The sequence below is a fragment of the Agrilus planipennis genome, unplaced genomic scaffold (assembly GCF_000699045.2).
Source record: "Agrilus planipennis isolate EAB-ADULT unplaced genomic scaffold, Apla_2.0 scaffold74, whole genome shotgun sequence".
In the NCBI taxonomy this organism is placed as follows: Eukaryota; Metazoa; Arthropoda; class Insecta; order Coleoptera; family Buprestidae; genus Agrilus; species Agrilus planipennis.
This window is the reverse complement of record NW_020438975.1, coordinates 1,272,847-1,286,343: the sequence shown is the minus strand read 5'-3', so window position 1 is coordinate 1,286,343 and position 13,497 is coordinate 1,272,847. Positions and strand designations below refer to the sequence as shown.

The 13,497-nt window shown below is 34.5% G+C and overlaps 1 protein-coding gene across 3 annotated transcripts in view; it reads right to left on the bottom strand.

Moving 5' to 3' along the window:
• Positions 1-13,407, bottom strand: part of LOC108734845 (alpha-tocopherol transfer protein-like) — a 20,655-nt gene extending 7,248 nt beyond the window's left edge. Inside the window, exons 1-4 of one of the 3 annotated variants that reach the window (XM_025975439.1) lie at positions 13,319-13,407; positions 10,203-10,490; positions 7,121-7,304; positions 2,135-2,308 (exon numbers count right to left, since the gene is read on the bottom strand). In XM_025975439.1, coding sequence (XP_025831224.1) covers positions 2,135-2,308; positions 7,121-7,304; positions 10,203-10,486 — 642 coding nt within the window. In that variant the 5' untranslated portion in view covers positions 10,487-10,490; positions 13,319-13,407. Of the gene's footprint in view, positions 1-2,134; positions 2,309-7,120; positions 7,305-10,202; positions 10,491-12,863; positions 13,026-13,310 lie in introns of those variants that run through there. The other 2 variants (XM_025975438.1, XM_025975440.1) reach the window with 2 other exon arrangements.
• Between the last annotated feature and the right edge of the window lie 90 nt (positions 13,408-13,497).

The following is a 13,497-nucleotide window of genomic DNA, read 5'->3' as shown; positions in this document are numbered from 1 at the left end:
TATTAGAAAGAATAGGAGAACAGAGGACTCTATGGAAGTCAATAAAAAATAGGCGAGATAGGTTGGTAGGACACCTTCTCAGGCATGAAGATCTAGTCAGAGACAGAAACAGGAGTTAGGAGGGGTAGAGGTAGACCTAGGTTAGATTATTGTTCGCAAATAGTTAAGGATGTGGGATGTTCTAGTTTTAGGGAAATGCGAAGATTAGCTTAGGATAGGAAAGAGCGGAGGTGCGTGTCCAACCAGTCTTGGGACTGACGACCTTATGATAATGAGATGTTCCCGAACTTTTCTAAACCACCGCCCCCTTTAGAAGTAACAACAATTCCAATGCCCCTAAGTACATAATACAGTAGAGAGTAATCCGAATTCCTATAATCTGGATTTCTTAGTAATCAGGACGAAAATGAAATAAACATTTTTGTACTATAATCCGGGTCAACTAATGATTCGATAATCCGAAGCTTATGTTGCGCAGTTTGTGACGGACTTCTCGCTGTAGTCTAGTGTAATTCGGGAAATTCCCGGATCATTGTAAAGCATCATGGCGCACAAAACGTTAACTCTAGTGGAAGAGCACGAGATAGATCAAAAATTGAAAGTGATAGTGTATGTTTTAGTATCCTTGACTGGGGGGTAACGTCTAAATTCGATGCTTAACGTCAGGAAATGCATGATAAGTGTCAACTATCATCATCAAGGAAATTTGCAAGAACCAAACGGCGCAATGGATGAAATCAGTGCTATGCATTTAAGCCAGTTAGTAGGCTGCTCAACGCAAAACAAACTCGTATACTAACGAAAACAAGAAGGGGGGTACCTAACAAATACTTAAAAAATATATTGATTTCAGAAGTAGCAAGTATATTACATGTGCCCCTCCTGACTGGCTTACCCCCTCCCTCCTACCTCTATAGAAGACTCTAGAGACCGCTGGGGGACCGATATCGATCCATTAGGAATCCGTGGTTTAAACTCTAGCCTTTTTCAATTTTAAAAATAAATTCTAAAGTCTTATAAGGTTTCTAAGAGCTGAAAGAGTTCACATAGTGAATTTATGGTATTCTTTGTTTATTAAATAAAAATACTTGTAAAGCAGGTAAAGGGTGTTATCGTGTAATTGAGAGCTTAGGATTATGAGATTGCACATCTGTCTATCCATGCATGTGAAAAATTATTATGATTTCCTAAGTATGGATGGAAATCCATGATTAGGTTGTAGTGAGTCCTGGATTTTGCTATGACTATCATACAGGTACGTAATAACGCCCCTGCAGGTATATTTCTGCTTATAGTTTGGATTTACATAGTATTATAATATACAATGCTACATGAAGCTTACTCTGTTTTTAGTTGGAGCTGTATATCACTTCTGTCTAAATTGCGATCGTTAAATAGAACTGCTCCATCATTTCGAGCATTGTAAAAAGCGGTGATAGTTATTTTAGTGGCTTCCAAGTCGTTATTACATGATAATAAAAACGATACAACTTGTTCGTCGGTCAGGGAGGGAATTAATGTTTTTTTCTGTTTCTCTACCCAGTCTTTTATTTCATTGATGTCTTTCCAGTTAACCCTGTTTTCTTCAACTATATCACTAGCCTTGAACCCATACTCCAGTGCCATCTCTCTACAAGAAAAACAACCAATTCTTTTGTGTTTTATGCACGATTTTTTGAAAACATTTCAAACCAATTTAACGTTATATACAACATTATTGCTATTTTTAGTTCTAAAATGCAACTATCAAAAATGATAAACTATTTTTCTTTCATTAACTTCACAAAATAAATTTCGAGTGTTTCGACGGTGCTGGATTACTTTATGGAAGATATAAATTATAAAAATATATATTTGCTGTGAACTCTAAATTTTGTTTTTCTTTTGAGAAAAAAAAAACGCTAAATAAATAATTGGGACAAGACATGAAAATTGTTACATAACATTCATTAAGAACAAGTAAGAATAAAATATTCGCGAACATGTTGAATGGTACCAGTTATACAATTAGCAGGTGAAAGTATTAAAATGAGACTTATACTTTACAGTAAGCCTATGCGAGACGTTGATTATATGAACAAAGATATGCAAGAATATATACAAGGTGATTCACTTAAAAAAAATATTATCTTACCAATTCCAGTACTTCCTTTTTTATAAACGGTCTCATTATCGTCATAACTTTATCTACAATCGTGGCATTTAAAACATGAACTCTGCTGAGTTTTACGGGTAAACCTTCTTGTAAATAGTGGAAAAAAATCCGGATACAGTGCAGCTTTACTCTAGTTAAATGCATAAGACCAACCTATGGTTAAATTATTTTTAGAAAAGAATTATTCTGAATTACATTTACATTAATAAACTTCGTGTTGACAAAATATATACAGTTTTAAGAAAACTACTCTCTAGAAAGCGATAGTGCGGTCAATACCTTTCCTTTTCTGCCAGGCCATAATAACCACAGAAAGAGATAAATACTGACCGCAGATTAGCTTTGTTTTTCTCGTGCGTTGGTCAGTGATGGATTGAATATTAATTTCAAAAAGAGACTACCCTTCAGAAAGAGGTAAAGCGATAGTGCGGTCGATACCTGTTTCTTTTCTGCAAGCCTTTAATAACCACAGAACAGGCTAGCAACTGACCGCACATTCGTTTTGCTTCTCTAGTACGTTTATCAGTGATGAATTGAGCATTAGCATCAAAAAGAGACTTTCCTTCAAAAAGAGACAAAGCAATAGTGCGGTCCATACCTGTTTCTTTTCTAAGTCTTTAAAAACCACAGAATGGGATAACAACTGACCGCACATTCGCTTTGCCTTTCTTAGACTTTGGTCAGTCATGGACTAAATGATTACTATTTCGAAAGAGGCAAGGTGATAGTGCGACCAATACCTGTTTCTTTCCTACACGCCTCTAATAACCACAGAACATGTTAACAACTGACGGCATATTCGCTTTGCTTCTCTTGTACGTCTGTCAGTGATGGATTGAGCATTACCATTAAAAAAGAGACTACCCTTCAGAAAGAAACAAAGCGATAGTGCGACCAATACCTGTTTCTTTTCTCCAAGCCTCTAATAACTACAGACGGGGACATTTACTGACCGCACATTCTCTTTGCTTTTTTCGCACCTTGGCTAATGATGGATTAAGCATTGGCATTTAGGAGTAACTACCCTCCAGAAAGAAGCAAAGCGATAGTGCGGCCAATACTTGTTTCTTTTCTGTAAGCCTTTAATAATCACAGAACGCGCTAGTAACTGACTGCTCATTCGCTTTTCTTCTCTCGTACGTTTATCAGTGATGCATTGAGGATTAGCATCAAAAAGAGACTACCCTTCAAAAAGAGACAAAGCAATAGTGCGGTCCATACCTGTTTCTTTTCTTTAAAAACCACAGAATGGGATAACAACTGCCCGCACATTCGCTTTGCTTTTCTTAGATTTTGGTCAGTCATGGACTAAATATTAGCATCACAATAGTGATTACTATTTAGAAAAAGGGAAGGTGATAGCACGGCCAATACCTGTTTCTTTTCTGTACGCCTCTAATAACCACAGAACATGTTAACAACTTACCGCATATTCGCTTTGCTTCTCTTGTACGTCCGTCATTGATGGATTGAGCATTAGCATTAAAAAAGAGACAACCCTTCAGAAAGAAACAAAGCGATAGTNAACTTCGTGTTGACAAAATATATACAGTTTTAAGAAAACTACTCTCTAGAAAGCGATAGTGCGGTCAATACCTTTCCTTTTCTGCCAGGCCATAATAACCACAGAACATCTTAACAACTGACCGCATATTCGCTTTGCTTCTCTTGTACGTCTGTCAGTGATGGATTGAGCATTAGCATCAAAAAGAGACTAGATACCCTTCAAAAAGAAAGAAAGCGATAGTGCGACCAATACCTGTTTCTTTTCTGTACGCCTCTAATAACCACAGAACATCTTAACAACTGACCGCATATTCGCTTTGCTTCTCTTGTACGTCTGTCAGTGATGGATTGAGCATTACCATCAAAAAGAGACTAGATACCCTTCAAAAAGAAAGAAAGCGATAGTGCGACCAATACCTGTTTCTTTTCTGTACGCCTCTAATAACCACAGAACATCTTAACAACTGACCGCATATTCGCTTTGCTTCTCTTGTACGTCTGTCAGTGATGGATTGAGCATTAGCATTAAAAAAGAGACAACCCTTCAGAAAGAAACAAAGCGATAGTGCGACCAATGCCTGTTTCTTTTCTACAAGCCTCTAATAACTACAGAATAAGATAACAACTGACCGTTTATTCCCTTTTCTTTTCTCGGAGATTGGTCAGGGATGGACTAAACATTAGCATCACAATAGTGATTACTATTTAGAAAAAGGGAAGGTGATAGCACGGCCAATACCTGTTTCTTTTCTGTACGNGTCACTTCTATGCTCGCGAACGGTTAATTTAGAAATTCGAAAAAGGTTGTTAAAGGTGTATGTTTGGAGCACGGCGTTGTACGGGTGTGAAACATGGACAGTGGGAGCGGCGGAAAAGAAAAGGTTATAAGCGTTCGAAATGTGGTGTTATAGGCGGATGATGAGGATATCGTTAGGACTGATGACCTTATGATAATGATGAAACAGTGAATTAGACTGAACGGGTAGTGTCGCCAAGTTTTTACATTATTTAATACTAGTTTAAAGTCGTGTGTTAGAACGATTCATACGAAAAATCGAGGTACGTCCGAAACAAAATTAAATCCTACATTTCGAGACGCAACAGTACCTAACATGAAAGGACATGTATAATTAGGAATGGAAATGACCACAACAGTTATAGTGAACGCCATTTGTACAAAATTGTGGGAATCAAAAATGGGTAAAGGTCTAGATGATGGCCCTTTCCGGGGGAAGGGTGGGGGGATCTAAAGAGGAGGTCTCCCCCACCACTGTACCATAAAAAGTTCGTGCCGGTCTCACCCCCATAAAAAGTTATGGGGGTTCAAAGTTAATAAATATGCCAATATTTATACATTTCTAGCCATGTAAATATTTATATAGTCATTCTTAAACAATATTCAGAGGTAAATCTAATGAAAAATACATAAAAATATTGAGAAAGTTATATAGAACATTACTTAAATAGTTTTATCAATAGGGTAAGCTAGGTTAGATTATCGGGTTTTGTCCAAGTGACCACCCTCTTTCGATCCCCCACCTCCACCCGCTTGAAAATATTTTTTTTATTGAATTTTATTTGAATTATAGTGTATGAAAATTGTCAAAATAATCAATTTTCAACCCCCATAACTTTTTATGGGGGCGAGACCCCCGCAAATTTTTTATGGATTTTTACTCAGATGACCACTCTCTTTCGATCTCCCCCACCTTATTTCGAAAAGGATATAAGGTAACTTTTATCCAGAAGAAGAAATGTTGTTCCCGAGGGGTAGAAAAATTAGTTTTCTGTGGTCGTCGATGACCTTTGACATGTATTTAGGACATCAACGCAATCGAAGCCAGAGGTAAAACCTATCATGAAATTTTATACATACATTGTAATAGGTACAAAAAATGACATAGGGGAACCTTTTATCTATAAAAATAATACTGTTCCCGAGGGATAGAAAAATTAGTTTTATGTACTCGTCGATGATTTTTGACATGTATTTAGGACATCAACACGAGCGAACCTGTGGGGTTCAATTTGGTATATCATAAAGGAAAATTATCTGAAAAATTTCAGCTATCTAGGTCTTGTATTGTAAGGATTTAGTCTGGACGATGATGGTTCTGTGAATCAGGATTTTTCTTTATGTATATATGTATGGGGGTCCGGGGTTCTCCAAAATTAGCTAATTCGGTCAATTAAAAACAAAAAACAAAATTTTATGTTCATTTTTGCGAATTCTCCTTGAAGAATAACAATCAAAGAAGTCAAAATTTCGCAATGGTCTAAATACAGATTTAAAACTGTAAGATTACAAATGCAGTAAATTTTAGGCATATTTAATTTTAATTTTTCTAAACTGCTACAAAACCAAGAATCGATCTCGCAAGAACAAGGTGAAGACCAAGACGTGCCGATGAAAGGTAAGACTAAGATGAAGACCAAGATTATGTTAGTCTTGTATTGGTTTTGCGTTTGTTCATGGCATAAATAGAACCATTTTATATGGGAGTTTCTTTGGAGTTAAAACAGTAGGATTTTCAAATTTCTCGTAGTATGTGGAATAATGTTGGAAAACTCTTCATTTTGAAGTCCCATTTCTGAAATACTAAGCTCCAAATTTTAGTTTTAATGTAACCAGGTCAAAATTGGCAGTTACAGAACTTTATCGAGTTCAGTGGTACCATTATTCAACTGAAATATCTTCTTCAGGCGTCTCGCCGCTTAGTTTAAACATTATTGCTTGTAATTCTTTTCTTAATTATAACGTTCCATTATCTATTATTATAATTTGGAAAGCATGAGCTTTCTAACGGTGAATTAATTTTAAAAATCGTTTCGCTAGTTTGTGGCATTATCTCGGACAAATAAACTTACGTTTAAACTTTCTTCTTTTATATATCAGTTAGAGAAAGTAGTTTACGGATTTTTTAAGATACAAATTTTTATTCCTATAGAAATACATATTTAGCTGCTTACGATCAATAGTACCTAGATACTTAACGATTTCTAAGAAGTTTAAAATGAAGCTGTACTTTGTATAGTGGGATTCGTTTATTATGACTCCGCCTATATTGACCAACCGCTTAATATGAAGTAATTGCAGTGTTAGATTTGGTTTTCATATTAAATTCTCTATAGGAAAGTTTGGATATAATGACTCCGTTTAAAATGACATACCGTTTATTATGTTGCCTGGCTACTAAATCAGGATTCTACAACTTGCCCGGAATTATGAAACAATCGTTTTAAGGATGCTGATAACAAAAACATACGTAAGAAATAATGTTCCTATCCCGGGAAAGGGATCGAAAATTATCAACCCAGTTTTTTGAGATTTAGNTAATAAAATAATAAATATAGTTTGTAGTTTTCCAATGAATCTAATGGTATACCTAATACTCAAACATTTTTAAAATATCCTAAATAAAAAGGACATAGCAGATATTATTTCTAAAGCATACGTACGCCTTTCATGTCGAAAAGGATAACGAGTCCTTTAGGTGGATAATCGTGAATAGCTGCGTCTATGGTCATGAAAAGTAGTTTCATTGACGGTTCCATTAAATACGCCGAATAGTTGGTGTCGTACAATTTATGAAATATAATGGCACAATTATCGTCGGTTCGCACTGGAAGCACGCAAAATATGCTACAAGTTTAATAAAAAATTTATCTTCACAAAATTCCAAGGATTCGACCGTTTTATATTATTCGTATGAAACAAAAGCTGGAGTTCAGAAAAGTAGAACCAACCGATTGACTTCACCGAACGTGGAAGTCGGCGAAAACCATTCCTTCATGTCTCGGTTAGGAAAATTGCTAACAAATTGAACTCCACAAAACAATGACTAACTAAGCAACTCTGGGAATATCATATACCTCTTAAAATCAGAAATATTTGGCTTCAATAGTATATGCTACAAAGGTTTGTGTTGCCAGAATCGGAAGGGGTATTTCTACTTTGGAGATAAAGCTATCTCCACAAAAAATCGTGGCGGGAACGTATTTTATTAAAAAAAAGTTTCCATTTATCCATTGGTGAGTAGCAATATACGTATGCCAATCAGCAATCAATCTATCCCTGTTTTAACCTAATCTAATCCTAAGACTTTGGCACATATAATAACAATAGCACCTACCTCTGCTGAATGCCCTTAACCAATCATGGTGTAGTAATTCATACATGCTAATCAAAAAATCCTTTTTCTATTTGCCAAGGGTTAAGGTTAGGTTAAAGGGGAGTAGGTTTTCCTGATATGAATGTAGATAAATACAATTTTTTAATAAAGTAAGTTCCTGTCGAAATTATTCAGCTGAGACGAAATATTAAAAGAAAATTTATTTGCCATTTTTGGTACCATTAGACAAAAGTTCTATCAGGCATCGTTATTGAATGCACAATGGAGAATGTGGTAAAAATTTGAAGTCAATTGGAGGGTTCTCCTTTTTAAAACCCTAACAGAAAACACTAAGCTACCCTATGATTTAACAACTGAAAATAAAATGTTGTCCGAACACATTGTAGTAGCTTTTTCTGAACAAAAGCTTCTTACATAGTGTTCATAGGCAGGGGGCAGGGACGTCATTACGTTTTTCTTCGAGCCATATCAATGAAAAAAGGGATACCTCCCACTCTCCAGCGAACTAACTCCCCAATAATTGAGCGCGTTATGAAGTCAAGCTCTCAAAGATGCCCCGAAGAGTTTTGATAACAGGAAGGCTACGTAAATGTTCGTAAACACAGAGCGGAACACAACCTGCAACCCCTTTACCCCGGGAGAGGGTGGGACACATCTGTCAAAGGGGCACAAAGAAAAATTATTTAAAGCTTCATGCATTCACTTTTCTAGATAAGAACATTTTTGCGGAGTAGAGGGCGCTAGAAACTAAAGACGCTACTGACAGAACAAGCCTTTTGAGTATATTGTTTATAGAAGAAGTAACTGATATACGGTATCTAGGAAGTTAAACAACTCCTAGCAACAACAACAAAAGAAGTCACTTCTATGTTCGCAAACGATTAATTTAGAAATTCGAAAGAGATTGTTAAAGGTGTATGTCTGGGGCGCGGCGTTGTACGGGTGCGAAACATCGACGGTGGGAGTTACTGAAAAGAAAAGGTTAGAAGCATTCGAAATGACGTGTTACAGGCGAATGATGAGGATACCGTGAATAGAGAAGGTTAGAAATGAAGAGGTATTAGAAAGAATATGACAACAGACTCTATGGAAGTCAATACGAAGTAGGAGAGATAGGTTGGTAGTACACCTTCACAGGCATGAAGGTCTATTCAGAGAAATATTAGAGGCAGAAATGGGAGTTAGGAGGGGTAGAGGTAGACCTAGGTTAGATTATTGTTCGCAAATAGTTAAGGATGTGGGATGTTCTAGTTTTAGGGAAATGCGAAGATTAGCTTAGGATAGGAAAGAGCGGAGGTGCGTGTCCAACCAGTCTTGGGACTGACGACCTTATGATAATGAGATGTTCCCGAACTTTTCTAAACCACCGCCCCCTTTAGAAGTAACAACAATTCCAATGCCCCTAAGTACATAATACAGTAGAGAGTAATCCGAATTCCTATAATCTGGATTTCTTAGTAATCAGGACGAAAATGAAATAAACATTTTTGTACTATAATCCGGGTCAACTAATGATTCGATAATCCGAAGCTTATGTTGCGCAGTTTGTGACGGACTTCTCGCTGTAGTCTAGTGTAATTCGGGAAATTCCCGGATCATTGTAAAGCATCATGGCGCACAAAACGTTAACTCTAGTGGAAGAGCACGAGATAGATCAAAAATTGAAAGTGATAGTGTATGTTTTAGTATCCTTGACTGGGGGGTAACGTCTAAATTCGATGCTTAACGTCAGGAAATGCATGATAAGTGTCAACTATCATCATCAAGGAAATTTGCAAGAACCAAACGGCGCAATGGATGAAATCAGTGCTATGCATTTAAGCCAGTTAGTAGGCTGCTCAACGCAAAACAAACTCGTATACTAACGAAAACAAGAAGGGGGGTACCTAACAAATACTTAAAAAATATATTGATTTCAGAAGTAGCAAGTATATTACATGTGCCCCTCCTGACTGGCTTACCCCCTCCCTCCTACCTCTATAGAAGACTCTAGAGACCGCTGGGGGACCGATATCGATCCATTAGGAATCCGTGGTTTAAACTCTAGCCTTTTTCAATTTTAAAAATAAATTCTAAAGTCTTATAAGGTTTCTAAGAGCTGAAAGAGTTCACATAGTGAATTTATGGTATTCTTTGTTTATTAAATAAAAATACTTGTAAAGCAGGTAAAGGGTGTTATCGTGTAATTGAGAGCTTAGGATTATGAGATTGCACATCTGTCTATCCATGCATGTGAAAAATTATTATGATTTCCTAAGTATGGATGGAAATCCATGATTAGGTTGTAGTGAGTCCTGGATTTTGCTATGACTATCATACAGGTACGTAATAACGCCCCTGCAGGTATATTTCTGCTTATAGTTTGGATTTACATAGTATTATAATATACAATGCTACATGAAGCTTACTCTGTTTTTAGTTGGAGCTGTATATCACTTCTGTCTAAATTGCGATCGTTAAATAGAACTGCTCCATCATTTCGAGCATTGTAAAAAGCGGTGATAGTTATTTTAGTGGCTTCCAAGTCGTTATTACATGATAATAAAAACGATACAACTTGTTCGTCGGTCAGGGAGGGAATTAATGTTTTTTTCTGTTTCTCTACCCAGTCTTTTATTTCATTGATGTCTTTCCAGTTAACCCTGTTTTCTTCAACTATATCACTAGCCTTGAACCCATACTCCAGTGCCATCTCTCTACAAGAAAAACAACCAATTCTTTTGTGTTTTATGCACGATTTTTTGAAAACATTTCAAACCAATTTAACGTTATATACAACATTATTGCTATTTTTAGTTCTAAAATGCAACTATCAAAAATGATAAACTATTTTTCTTTCATTAACTTCACAAAATAAATTTCGAGTGTTTCGACGGTGCTGGATTACTTTATGGAATGAGAAGATGGACCAAAAAGGGATTGCGTACACAACATACATATACAGTGTAAACTCTATATAACGACACTTAAGGGACTGAACATTTTTCGGCGTTATAAAGGGTGGTCGTTAAATAGAGAGAAATAAAAGATATTATTTTACTATTGTATAATAATATGCATTTACCAATATAGCACACATTTTGCACACGAACATTATTATTCATACATTGCGTANCCCCTTAAAACATAACCCCAGAGTGGTGCTCGCGAACGAAATTTTCCCGTGAAATTCAGTATGTAAGTAATTCAAAACATTACGCCATTTTTTCTTTCGAATATGATAAGAATTAAAGAGAAAAAGCGCGAAAATAGGTGAAAACATGATTTTTGGACAACTGCGAAGGTTATGAATAAATAACACAACTAATTTTATTATGTATTACACATGCATACAGGGTGAAGACTGTAGCGTTTTTAAGTTGATAAGCAACAGAGTGAAATTAATGTATTTCATTAAATCAATATTAAAAAGAAAATTGTAAATTATTGAAAAATTCGAGAAGAATACAACAATTTATACGATAACTACGAAATTCGTAACGATATTTCATTTTTTTGCACTTTTGGACGTTTTAGGCGGCCATTTTGTATCAGCCATTTTGAATTGTAATTCTAATATCAAATTCGTAATCAGCATAATCAAAAACCCCTAGTATCTGATTTTCATGATTTTTTCTTAATTAATTTTCATGATATATCATTTAATAACTAATTTTGCAGTTTTTTGTTATTAATAAACAAATAGTGTAATATTGTATAGAAAACAATGTAAACCAACCAAAGTCAAGCAATTTCGACGTTTTAAGGAGTTTGTCGTTAAATCGAGTGACGTTATAAATAGTTTAAACTGTATTTCAAACCAATTTAACATTATATACAACATTATTGCTATTTTTAGTTTTAAAATGCAACTATCAAAAATGATAAACTATTTTTCTTTCATTAACTTCACAAAATAAATTTCGAGTGTTTCGACGGTGCTGAATTACTTTATGGAATGAGAAGCAGAATCAAAAAGGAATTGTGGACACAACATACATATATATATATATATATGTATATAGGTTGTAGTGCTGATGAGACCAACTAAAATCGAAACCGTGATCCACGCCTAGTACTTTCAATAAATTAGTTACCAAGACCTTCATTCGCCCATTTTATTGATTTTGTACTATTACTTGTAAAAGTATTTTAGTTTTAATAAGAAATGAATGTTGCAATAAGTATTGCTACTGAAATGTATTAAAATTACGCAAATTGTAACGTGTCTTTATACGTATTTATTATACTTATTAGAAAGCAAAGTGTGGTGTCGCAGCTATCACATTACATCGTAATATTTTGTACCACCTTGACCGCCTTTTTATTTGGCTACTCTACCAAAAGAAAACGTTCAAACATTGTTATTACCTGTTTAAAATGACTAATAAAAAGTTTTCTGTGTGTTTAGGCATAAGATGATTTTTGTTACGTTGAACAGTTGTTTTTGGTTGAAATTACTTTTTTTATTATTGTTCGGCAATACAAAACACTTTATGTCATTGTTCTTTTAATTATTAAGGAATAAAAAAGCCAATTAGTAAATGTCGTAAAGAAAATGTTTTTGAGAAAATTAGAAAAGAACGGAAAAAGGGTAACACCTCCCAAATTTTTTTTAAAACTTAGATGTATCTATTTAAATATATAATTACCTATTGTATATTTATTATTTTGTTTTTATACAAGAAAATTTAATTTATTTTATATTTCACTAAAACAGAATGTTAGTTTAATATACGTATATACAGGACAACCAAAAATTTTCAAAAAATATTAAAACTGTAAATGGTAGAGTAAAATTTTCAAATTGAGTACCTAGGTAATGTTTCTTTTCACTACTACTCTAAACTTCCATCAAATTTAATTATTCTTTGTTAAATTCAGTTTATATTTTTAAAATTTCTTGTAAGATACTACAACTCTACCATTTAAAACCAATTAAAAATCTACAACTACACGATTTTCTAAATTATTAGAAAAAAAAATGCAAAATCATGTTCAATTTTAGGTTATCAGTTTATCACCAATATTTTTCTTGATAAAAGTAACAATAACTTACGACATGTATTTTCGGTTAAATTTTTACTCACCCTGTATACCCAACTAAGCGTTTACTGGAACAATTTTAGTTTTAAATTTTTATCGAAAAATAAAAAACGCTTATAAGTCCAGAAAACTGAAACTAAACATTAAAAAGTTTTATCAAGGCCAACTACGACACAACGTTTTTTTAAAAATACTCTAGTTAGCCAGGTACGATGGCGTATGAACAACAAACTAAATTAACACATAATCACCTGCGATTTTTTATGTACCTACTTGTTTTAATAAATTTATTTTCGAAGTAATTAAAATCGACTACATAATTAAATACTGTATTTTTCGCGGGTTTTTAATTCATTTGTTAAGCGCGCGTTTTACCTATATATAATAATAGATGCTCGTATAACTGAAGCAGCCCGAACAAAATATAATACACAGTGAAAGTATCTGAAAGTAAAAGCTTGTTTGCCAACAATAAATTAGTTTAAACTTACCTTATTACCTATCTGATGCTGAATATCTTTGATCCAAAAATCACAAGTTAATTAATTAAATCTTTATAAAAACACCCGTATAAATGCTACGTCAATTAGGAATGTGTGGATGCAATAATTGAAACGTTGGATTGTATCAGTGACCAAACTAACTAACGTTCATTGTTACAAAAGGTCGACAGTGACA